General features: G+C 29.9%; 1 protein-coding gene across 1 annotated transcript; it reads right to left on the bottom strand.

The window, feature by feature from the left end:
• Positions 1-273: 273 nt before the first annotated feature.
• LOC122506095 lies at positions 274-1,585 on the bottom strand. The gene is made up of 2 exons (XM_043618089.1): positions 1,162-1,585; positions 274-753 (listed from the first exon to the last, which is right to left on the bottom strand). The coding sequence occupies exons 1-2, from the start codon at positions 1,222-1,224 to the stop codon at positions 307-309; spliced, it is 510 nt and encodes a 169-aa protein (XP_043474024.1). The 5' UTR covers positions 1,225-1,585; the 3' UTR covers positions 274-306.
• Between the last annotated feature and the right edge of the window lie 10,017 nt (positions 1,586-11,602).

Below are 11,602 nucleotides of genomic sequence, written 5' to 3'. Positions count from 1 at the left end.
TTTAGTATTACTAAAATTTAATTTATTAATTGCAAAAATAGTGTATATAAAAATATAATAAAAATTATAATAAAATAACAATTATATTTAATTAAATTGGTATATGATTCTAATCAACACTTATGTTGCAGCAAGTGTAATAATTTAATAATATTTGATTTTTGAATAATTGTCGGATATTTCATTTTGATTAAGCGATTATATTGAAAAAAATAATAATAATTCATGCAGCAGAATTTTCAAATATAAACAACTTTATTATAAATTGACAAATAGGAGCCAGAACATTGCTCGAAACATTTTCGTTTAACTCTTTTCAATCAATGAATCAATTTTCAAAGTAAGAGAACAATTATTCCACGAATTAAGACACATTAACTGGGTAATAGAATTATTTGATAAACGGTTCCTGTGCTTTCTGATGACAAGAGAACTGCGTGAAAATAGTCTTTCCGATGGAACTGATGTCGCACTTGTACATAAAAAGTCTCGAGACATTCTTGCAAGGTTTGGTAAGATTGTTGCATGTTTTTTCCACCATTCGAGGATGTCGGTATTTTTTCCAGCTCGTTTTTGAGAACAATAATAATCAATTTCCCATTTCCATTCAGGAGATTTCGAATTTTTTGGAATAGAAAAAACATCCTCTGATTCAGAATCTGACAAGAACAGAATGTCCATATCAAATTTGTCTTCAGTTTCTAAATTAGATTTATGAACTTTTGAAACTTCTTCTTCTCGCTCAAGAGTTACCTATTATTAATACATGAATTAATAAAAATTATTTTTTAAATTATTAAAAGTTACTAAAGGTGATATAAATTTTGTTTTTCAAGGATAAAATAAAAATAAAAACTTGAATTATATTTCTATAGCTAAAATAAATAGTTAAAGCAGTTAATTTTAAAAAAGTAAAACATTTAATAAAAAATGAAATTTTAAGAAAATAAACAATGTTTTATGTAAGTTATTTAAATGAAAATATTATTATTATTTATTATTTTGTATTATTATTTTATATTATTATAAATTAATATTATTATTAATTATTTATTATATTTTAAATTAAAAATTTAAATTAAACTACTAAATCGAAATAAACTATATTTTTTTATTTAAGGTTAACTGTTTATCTACGTATAAAGTTAATATTCAAAATACCTTTGTTTGGTAATATTGCGATTTATAAATCTGTTCAAATATTTTGATCGAGTTTTTAGCCATTTCTTTACCCCATTCTGTCAATTGAAATGTTTCAATTTTATGTCGAGGGTCTAAAATGAGAACAACGCAATATACCCAATGAAATTTTCTATAATGTTTTAAAAGTTTTTCAATAGCTGCTTCTAGAGCATCTAACAGAATTTCTTCTACATGCGTTCTGCCATCTTTCAAAATCAGGATATTTTTCGCAGCTTCAAGTTTATCTAGCAGTAAATTAAATCCTATAATTACTGAAGGCAGGGTTATGTACTTTTCCCCACTCAACTTAATCAACAAAACATTAAAATATTCTAAAAATTTTGACGCTTCTTCTAAAATTTCCCACTCTTTAGCAGAAAGCACGAATTTTTGCAAATCGGAGTTGTTCTCACACAGCATATTTAGTGCTGGTTTCATTCTGAAAGCTAACGTTAGCATATTATAGGTTGAATTCCATCGGGTCGTTACATCAATGTTTGGAGCTAGAAATTTAACATTGCATACAGTGCAACAAGAACTTAATTTATTACTCCTTTGCTCCGAATTCTTCAGAAGACTAAATAAGGATCTAAGTTTAGAGAGAGGAGAAGTTCTTCCCAAATCTTCAGAGTAAAACTCTTCATCATTTTCGGTGTTTTCGTCGTCAGTTTCATTTTCCTCACAGTCAATATTTTCGTCAGTTTCATTTATTTCATCAATTCGGAGAATTTTCAAATAATCTTGAACAGCCAGGTTTAAAATGTGTGCCAAGCAACGATAATGTTATTCACTGGCATTAAAATTGATCATAATTTTGGACAATTCTTGCATAAATGTAGTATTTGCCGCAGCGTTATCTACGGTGATCCCTTGTACTTTATTCTGTAAGCAATATTTACAAAGAACACTGTAGAATAATTCCGCTATATCGCGTCCAGTGTGATTTCCATTGGAAGAAAGAAAATCGATGACTAAAGAATGCAAAATCCAATCGTTATCAATAAAATGAGCCGTAATGCCATAGTACGATTTATGAGCCAGCGACGTCCAACCATCTATGGTGAAAAAGATTTTTGACGAATTCTCAAGCAAGATTTTCATAACCACCTCTTGTTTTTCTTTAAATCGTTTTTCGCATTGTGACTTTAAAAAGGAGCGTAATGGTAAGGTAACTTCTGGTTTTAAATAATGGAAAACATCCTGAGTCTTCTGATCTTCAAAAAACGAGAATGGCAAAAATTTCGATGTCATCCAATCGACAACCATACCATCAAATTTGCCTTGATCGAACGTCTAATTAAAAAAAATTAATTTTTAATTACAAATTCTCATTTTACTATCAGAAGATTGTCAATTATTATTAATTATGCTCAAAAATATTTTTAAAATACTTCAAAATACTTCAAAAAACCTATTAAAATTTAATTATGAAACACAGTAATTTTAAATTTAATCTCATGATAAAAAAACATCAAGAAAAAAAGAAAATAAAAAAATTCGGAGAAAGATAAAAATTTTTTGAAGATTTGAACTAAAATTGAAAAAGAAAATAATTTTTTTATTATTTATTTAAAAATTTTAAATTACTTGATTCGAAATATTATCAGAAGGATAAGTTTCTGAATATTCCTTTGAATGGTTATTTCTAAGATGACGTTTCAAACCAGACGTGTTCGAGTCTTTCATTTTAATAACCACTGGTTTTTCTTTACACAATCTACATGTACCATATTTCATACCATTGTTAATAGTGTAGTTGAATGAGTTATCTAATGATAAACCACCATTTTTACGTTTTCTCGATTTAAAAACACAAGCCTCACCAACATTTTGCCCGTCACTAAAAATATGTAAATTTAAGAAATGAATAAATAATATAAATAAATAATTAAATTAAATAAATTTCTAATTTAAGAACTTTTTATTTGCTTCAGCAATTTGTGTAGTTGAATCTTGATCTCCTGCAATTTCCATTTTTCAAAATTATTTCAAATGAAATATTTATTAAGTAAACATTAAAAAATTCACATGACAGAAGTTATCGCTTGTTATTACGGGACGATACGATACGATTATAAACAAAAGACTAATCGAGTAAAGAGATCGTAAAATTTTTTTGTAATCGAGTGAAGTCGAACGAGAATAACGATTTTCTCGGATCGTATGCAACTCTATTTCTCGTGGACAGTCACATATATAGAAAATATCTACTGCTTTGATTCAAAAATAAAATTTGTTTGAATAATTGTGTTTAATTCAAATATATTTTCTGTTTTGGTTAAAAAAAATATGTTTAAAAATGTTATGTTTGATCTAAAGTTAAATGTTGATTAGAAATAATTTAAAATCAACCATAAATTATGTTTGAATTGAATATATTATTTCTATAAATGAACCAAAAAATATGTTTGAATTAAACTTAAATTTGTTTGACTGTATAACAAAGATATTTTAAGTTTGATTTAAACAAAAATTTTTTGAATCAAATAAATCGTTTTCTCAGTGTATTTACAAAAAAATTGTGTTTTCAAGATTGACATGTTTTTGGGCCGTGCGCGTGCAGCCGTACCAATAATTCCCAACGGTACATAGTGTACGTCCATTTACTTTTTTAATAAATCTTGTACATACTAAAAAATCAATATATACAATAAACAGGCATATATTATTAACTTTTTTAGAAATTTAATTTAAGTATTAATTAATTTTTAATTTAATTTTAAAAAATGTTGGCCCCTCGTTTATATGTACTATTTAGGGGCCAAAAATTGGTTTTTTATTTTTTAAAGTATGAAGTACCCTTTCAAACATCTTGCAAAAAATATATGTTACTTTTGAAATGACTATTATCTTATGTAAAAAAAATGGCGGTGGTGCAAAAAAAATTTCAATAAAAAAAATGTTTTTTTAAAAAAATTAAAATTTTTTTTTTTTTACTTACTTTATACTGACTTTTTTTGTTTGAATTTGGTCGACAATTTTTTTTTATCAACTGTTTATATTGTATTGTACAAAAAAAATTGTTTCATGAAAATCGGTTCAGCCATTTTGGAGGAAAAAAAAATTTTTGAATTTTTTTGAATTTTTCAAAAAAATTGTATAACTCAAAAGCAAAATTTTTTTTCGAGTTGAAACTTCCCAGTGGGAAATTTCCAACCGGCGCGGATCCTCACCTGTACCGACGCCGGAGTAGTGGTACTGGCTGGGAACCGCCTGCCTACCGCCCGAGAACTGGTATTCTACCAAAAGATGACTTGGCCAGGAGCTGGCTGGCCATCCGTCTCGGAACTGGCATTCTACCGCCCGGTAACCGGCCGCGAAGAGCCGTTCCGTGTATAATTCAACCGGCTGGGACCCGGCACTGTACCGACTGCGGATCTTTCATTTAATATACAGCCGAGCGCTGGCATTCTACCGACTGACAACCGGATCGGATCAAAATGATAATTTCAACAAATATCAATAAAAAAATAATAATTAATTGCAAAAGATAAATACTGATAACAATTCATTGATAGTTCACTTTACACATTTTTTTATACACTTAACGGTATTTTTTTATATTCACATTTGAAAAATCCTAACGCTTGGGGGTACGAACCTACGCCTAACCGAATATTTACGCACCGAAATCACGCACGCTAACCACTATGCTACGCTCGCATGGAACTCTCAAATCTTAAATGCTTTCAAGTCTCACTAGCTGAAATAAAAATTGTAAAATTACTACGCGGCAATAGGCAATTTGGAAATACGAACTGATGTAATACCGGTATATTTTCAATACTTTACTGAATGTGTATTTATGAATATTTCAATATTTCGTTTAAAAAAAATGTTATATTTTTATTATTATGTTTTTTAATATTTTATTACATAATATATCGAATAATATGAATAATATCACTGCAAAACAATTTATAACATATAAGTAATAGTATTAAATTGAATAAAATTTTAATGCACAACACATTTTTTTAATTATTTAATTTGCAGAAAAGTGTCAATAAATAATTACTTAATATATTGTTTAAATTAAAAAGAGATTATTAATTAATTAATAATAAATTAATTAATAATAATCTCTTTTTAGGGTTCCGTACACCTACGGTGTATCGGCGGAACCCTATTGGTGAGACTCTGTTGTCCGTAGCCAAATCGTGTCCCCCCCTAGCGGCTAAACTATTTGACCTAGAGAGCTCAAATTTGGTACAGATATGTATTTTCACACGTAGATTACAGGAAAAATATAGAGAATGTGTTTGGAGATGATGGTCATAGCGTTGTCAAGGAAATAACAAGATTTTTGGCCAAAAATGCATAAAAAGTGACCATTCCCCCCCCCTTAACTTCTAAACTATTCAACATGGAGGGCTTAAATTTAACATACTGGTGTATTTTATCGTGAATATTACAGGAAAAATATAGAGAACTTGCTATGTATTAATGTCCATAGCGTTGTCAAGGAAAAACTAAAAAAAATTTTGAAATTTTTTTTTTTCTAATTTCTACATTATTTGATCTAATTAACTAAAAATGGGTTTATTAGTCTATTTTTACAGTCTGATCACAAAAAATATATTTAAAAATCTAAAAAAAAAAAATTTTTTTAAATTTTTTTTTTAGATTTTTTAACAAAAAAATTTTTTTTTACATTTTTTAAAAATTTTTTACAAAACTTTAAAAATAAAACAATAAAAACAGCAAAAAATTTTGTTCCTCTACTTATTATTGTTTACAATATTAGATATATACAATACTTTAATTTTTTTATTTATTTTTTTTATCAAATGATATTAATATATTTTTTTAATTGTTTATTTTAATTCTACCAATTACCGATAAATGTTGCAAGTATTGTTTTAATATTTGTGTACGGAACCCGCCATTGCAGTGCGAGTTCAACTCGCACTTGTCCAATTTTTTTTATATATTGTATTTAATATGTTATTTATTGCAGGCATTATAATATATTGATCACATTTTCTTTCAAGTTAAATATATTTTACTTCTTTCAAATTAATATATTATTTATTAAAAATTATTTATTTAATTGCACATTAATAAAGTTGGATTTTTATATATATAATGAAAAAATTAAGTTTCTTATATTCTTCCTTTGCATGAATACTATTAATTTATTTATTGGTTAACTAATAATAATATTATAATAAATGCAATTAGTTATTGTAATAATTAATTATAATAATAAAATAAATTTATGATTATACTGATAATGTAAACTATAACAATAAATGACGAGATCCGCAGTCGGATCCGCCCCAGCACCGAGCCAGTACAGACCTAACATCCGTCATTCTTCTGACGCGCGTAGAAGAATGAAATCTGCAGGCGGAACAAATCCAGTACCGCGCCAGTACTGACGAAAGTAGAAAGGCGGATCCAAAAGTCGGAGCCTAATCTGTTCCGCGCCGGTTGCATTTTAGGATCCGAATCGGTACAGACCATCGGTGCTGGCGGTCCGTACGGGCGCGGATCCCAGGCGGTTGTATAATCCGACATTCGTCCGACTTTTCCTCCTGGGTTGGTGAAAATAAGTCTCATAATAGGTCAAAGTTATTGCCTAAATATGGACTCAATCCAAGAGGGGGCACTTTTTACATGCTTATACTGCTACGGCCTTTTTTATTACATCATTTTGCCTTTATAAATTTATCATTTATTTTATTCAGATAGCCCATTGAATTTCAAACATATCAAATTATTATCAAAATAATAATAAAGTAGTTATTATTTTATAATAATAAAATAATAATATAGTGTACAAACTATAAAAATAATTAATTTCAAAGCAACCTAGACTTGCCCTTTCCTACAAAATGTACTCTTAAAAACTAAAAGATGCATACTAACAGTTTCGTCATGGTACTTAATCTATCTATGGAAATATTCCCAGGCTATACTCAGAATTGGTCAATTTTATGTGGGTCGATATATCTCACACAGCTTCTCATTATGATTATAAAACTAGTCCTTAAAAAGACCACAACCGATCTTAAGAATTAGTCCTCAATCTAATCATAAAACTAGACCTACAACAAGTTCTTAATCTGATCCTAAAACTAGTCCTGGAATAAGTTCTAAATATTATCCTAAAACTAGTCTTAAATCAAGTCCTCAATCTGATCCAAAAACTAGTTTTAGGATCATATCTAGGACATAATTCAGGATTTGCTTTAGCATCAGATTTAGGACTTGTTTCAGGACTAAGTTTAGGATCATATCTAGGACATAATGCATGATTTGTTTTAGGATTAGATTGAGGACTTGTTTGATAACAAGTTTTAGGATCAGATTTAGGACTTGTTTGATGACTACTTTTAGGATCATATCTAGGACTTAATGCAGGATTTGTTTTAGGATCAGATTGAGAACTTGTTTGAAGACAAGTTTTAGGATCATATCACGAATTAATTTAAAACTAGTTTTAGGATAAGATTGAGGACTTGTTTGAGGACAAGTTTTAGGATCATATCTAGGACTAAATTAACCCCTTCAATGTGTAGCTAAAATATAACAAAATGGTCCCAAAATGTGTAAGACCTTCTTGTGAATAAATTTTCATGACACTAGGTACTAAGGGGTTTTTGGGGTCGCTGATTACGATTCCGGTGTTAGTTCTCAAAAATTCAAAATGGCGGATCCAATATGGCGGACACGTATTTGAAAAATTCTTTCGATTCGCTTAAAATTCGTTACTCGGGGGTTTTCTTGGTCGCTGATTACGAATATGACATTAGTTTTTTAAAATTCAAAATGGCGGATCCAAAATAGCGGACACAATTTTGAAAAATTCATTGGATTCGCTTAAAAATTGATACTCGGGGGTTTTTGGGGTCGCTGATTACGAATCCGTTATTTTGGATGAAAAATTATGTATTTTGAAAATATGACTTCAGAATCGTGATCAGCGACCCCAAAAACCCCTGAGTAAGAGTTTTTAAAAGAATTTATCCACTTTTCAAATTTTTCAAAATTTTTGGCATCCTTTTTGGATGAAAAATAATTTATTTTGAAAATCTGACTTCAGAATCGTAAGTAGCGACTCCAAAAACCCTCGAGTAAGAATTTTTGCGAATATACGTTAAGATGTTTGCTTGTTTGGCCATGATGTGTATACACGTCATTCACTGTTTGGGCCAGTTTTTTTCATGACGTGTATACAAGTCATCCACAGTCAAGGGGTTAAGGACTTGTTTTAGGATCAGATTTTGGACTTGGTTGAGGACAAGTTTTAGGATCGGATTTAGGACTTAGTTGAGGACTAGTTTTAGGATCATATTTAGGACTTAATTCAGGACTAGTTTTAGGATCAGATTTAGGACTTGTTTCAGGACTAGTTTTAGGATCACATCTAGGACTTAAATAAGGACTTGTTTTAGGATCATATCTAGAACATGTTTGAGGACTAGTTTTAATCATAAAACTAGTTCTTAATCTGATCCTAAAACTAGGCTCAAATAAGTCCTCAATCTAATCCAAAAAATAGTCTTTAAACTAGACCTTAATCTGATCCAATAAACTAGTCCTCAAAGAAATCCTTAATATGAGCCTGAAACTAGTCTTCAAATAATTCCTTAATTTGACCAAAACGCAAGTCTTCATAAAAGTCCTCCATCTAATCATAAAAGAAGTCCTTAATTAAGTCTTAGATATGATCCTAAAACTAGTCCTTAAACAAGTCCTAAATCTGATTCTCAAACTAGTCATGCATTATGTCCTAGATATTATACTAAAACTAGTCCTGATGTAAGTTCTAGTTATTATTCTAACACAAGTACTGATTCAAGTCCTAAATCTGATCCTAAAACTAGTCCTAAAACTACACCTTAATCTGATCCTAAAGTAAGTTTTTGACATGATCCTAAAACTGGACCTCAATGAAGTCCTCGATGTTATTCAAAAACTAGTCCTTAAACAAAAACTACTTCTAAAACATGTCCTCAATCTGATCCAAAAACAAGTTCTGAAATAAGTCTCAATCTGATCCTAAAACAAATCCTTATTCTGATCCAAAAATGAATCCTAGCCGCGTGAAGCTAGCAGACCAGCAGCGATTCACTGCCACACGTGGCAGCCAAATATATGTGTCTGCGGACCGGTGTCGGTCTGTTAGCTTCACGCGGCTAATTAATCCTCAAACAAGTCCTAAATCTGATACTAAAAATAGTCCTTAAACAAATCCTTACTCTGATCCAAAAACTAGTCCTAAAACTAGTCCTCAATCTGATCCTAAAACAATCTCTGATTTAAGCCCTAGATATGATCCTTAAACTGGTCCCCAAACAACTCTCCAATCTGATCCTAAAAGAAGTCCTGAAATAAGTTCTAGATATGATCCTAAAACTAGTCATCAAACAAATCCTATATCTGATCGTAAGACAAATCATGCATTATGTCCTTGATATGATCCTAAAAGTAGTCATCAAACAAGTCCTCAATCTGATCCTAAAACAAATCATGCATAATATCCTAGATATGATCCTAAAATTAGTCCTCAAACAAGTCCTAAATCTGATCCTAAAGCAAGTCCTGAATTATGTCCTAGATATGATCCTAAAACTAGTTTTTGGATCAGATTGAGGACTTGATTTAAGACTAGTTTTAGGATGATATTTAGAAATTATTCGAGGATTAGTTTTATGATTAGATTGAGGACTTTTTTGAGGACTTGCGTTTTGGTCTAATTGAGGAATTATTTGAAGACTAGTTTCAGGCTCATATTGAGGATTTCTTTGAGGACTAGTTTTAGTATTAAATTAAGGACTAATTTTTAAGATCGGTTGTGGTCTTTTTAACACAGAAAAAAAGTCTTAAATCTGTGAAGGACTAATTTTAAAATCAGGCTTAATTTTAGTCTGTAACGATATTTTAGGGAAGGGAAGACGCGCTTGTGCGTGATCAGGTGACGTGTCATTAGTTGTCATGGCGTTGCCTTGAGTGTACATACGTGTTTTCTTCGTCTACTGTTAATCACTTGTAGATTTTGATATTTTTGAGTACCGAATAAATAAATAAGTTTTTATTATATGAAGTGCAAGCATAGTTACACAGAACTGAAATGAATTTGATTCAATTAACCGATTTCTTGTCTATTATTAAATAATGATTACTTATAAGGTACATGTTAACAAATGTCATCATGGAAGTATATGCATAATTGGACTTCAATAATAAAAAATAAATAAATAATTTCATTTTATTATTTTAAATAGTTAATGGAACTTTTCTTACAGATGCTTCTATTATACAATCTGTTACTGGCAAAAAATAACATTTTTATATTTTCTTTACGAAAATGGAAAATTAGAGTATCAAAGTTTTCAATAAAATTGTTTTTGATTATGAGCAATAAAAAGCAATTAGTAAAATAACTAACTAAAATGACCTGTAAAATAGCATTTTTGACGCGTCGCGAAAAATAAACTGTTTGAGTATATCATCCGCACAGATGATGAAGAAGTCTTATGTCAGCGACTGGACCTTCAACATGTGGAAGGGTAAATTTTTTCCTTTCCTCCTTGAAATTACAAGAGAAAGGGTAAAAACTTCTTCATCGTCCGTGCGGTTGATATAGTCAAACAGTTTAATTTTTCGCGACGTGAACTCTGTTGCTGGGAGTTCGGTTTTGACCGTTCCCAAGTACAGTTCTCAAGCATTAATTTAAGTGAGGATTCACCTCACAATGTCTATAGTTCTCAAATTTTGACTTATTTGTAATTTTAAAGTGTCTAACTTCAAGTATTCGGAGGAAATGATTCTAAACAGACTTTTTTTTAAACTTAAACTCATGTTTGCAATAGAATAAACATTTAATTCACATTTTTACCTCACTACACGTGTTCATCAACCGCCATAGATTTATATAGTTTACCGAATCGCGTTTGACCCCATTTTTTTTGTTCACATTAACCAATTTCATGGAAACTTTTAGTTCTTAACTCTTATTCTTCTAAGTGTTTGTTCTGACAGTTGGCAAAGCCTAAAGTCATTTAAGAAGAAGAAGAAGAAGAAGAACTCTGGTGCGCGTGCGCAGACCGTACCAAAGTCGCAATGACATCACCATGTAAAAAGGCACATTTTGTTTTTGACTGAAACTCAGTGGTTTTCTCATTTTTTCAGTTATTCAAAGTTTAGTAACCAAATTCGATACTTTAGTTCACCATTTCCATAAAGAAAATGTGAATTTATATTTATTTACGCAAATGGGAACGGCGAAAAAATGCTTCACTATTCGGTCTATAATGAAGCATTTTTTCGCCGTTCCCATTTGCGTAAATAAATATAAATTCACATTTTCTTTATGGAAATGGTGAACTAAAGTATCGAATTTGGTTACTAAACTTTGAATAACTGAAAAAATGAGAAAACCACTGAGTTTTAGTCATAAACAAAATGT

The sequence above is a fragment of the Leptopilina heterotoma genome, unplaced genomic scaffold (genome assembly GCF_015476425.1).
Source record: "Leptopilina heterotoma isolate Lh14 unplaced genomic scaffold, ASM1547642v1 Lhet_396, whole genome shotgun sequence".
Lineage (NCBI taxonomy): Eukaryota > Metazoa > Arthropoda > Insecta > Hymenoptera > Figitidae > Leptopilina > Leptopilina heterotoma.
The sequence above is the reverse complement of the archived record's forward strand: the minus strand, read 5'-3'. Positions and strand labels throughout refer to the sequence as shown.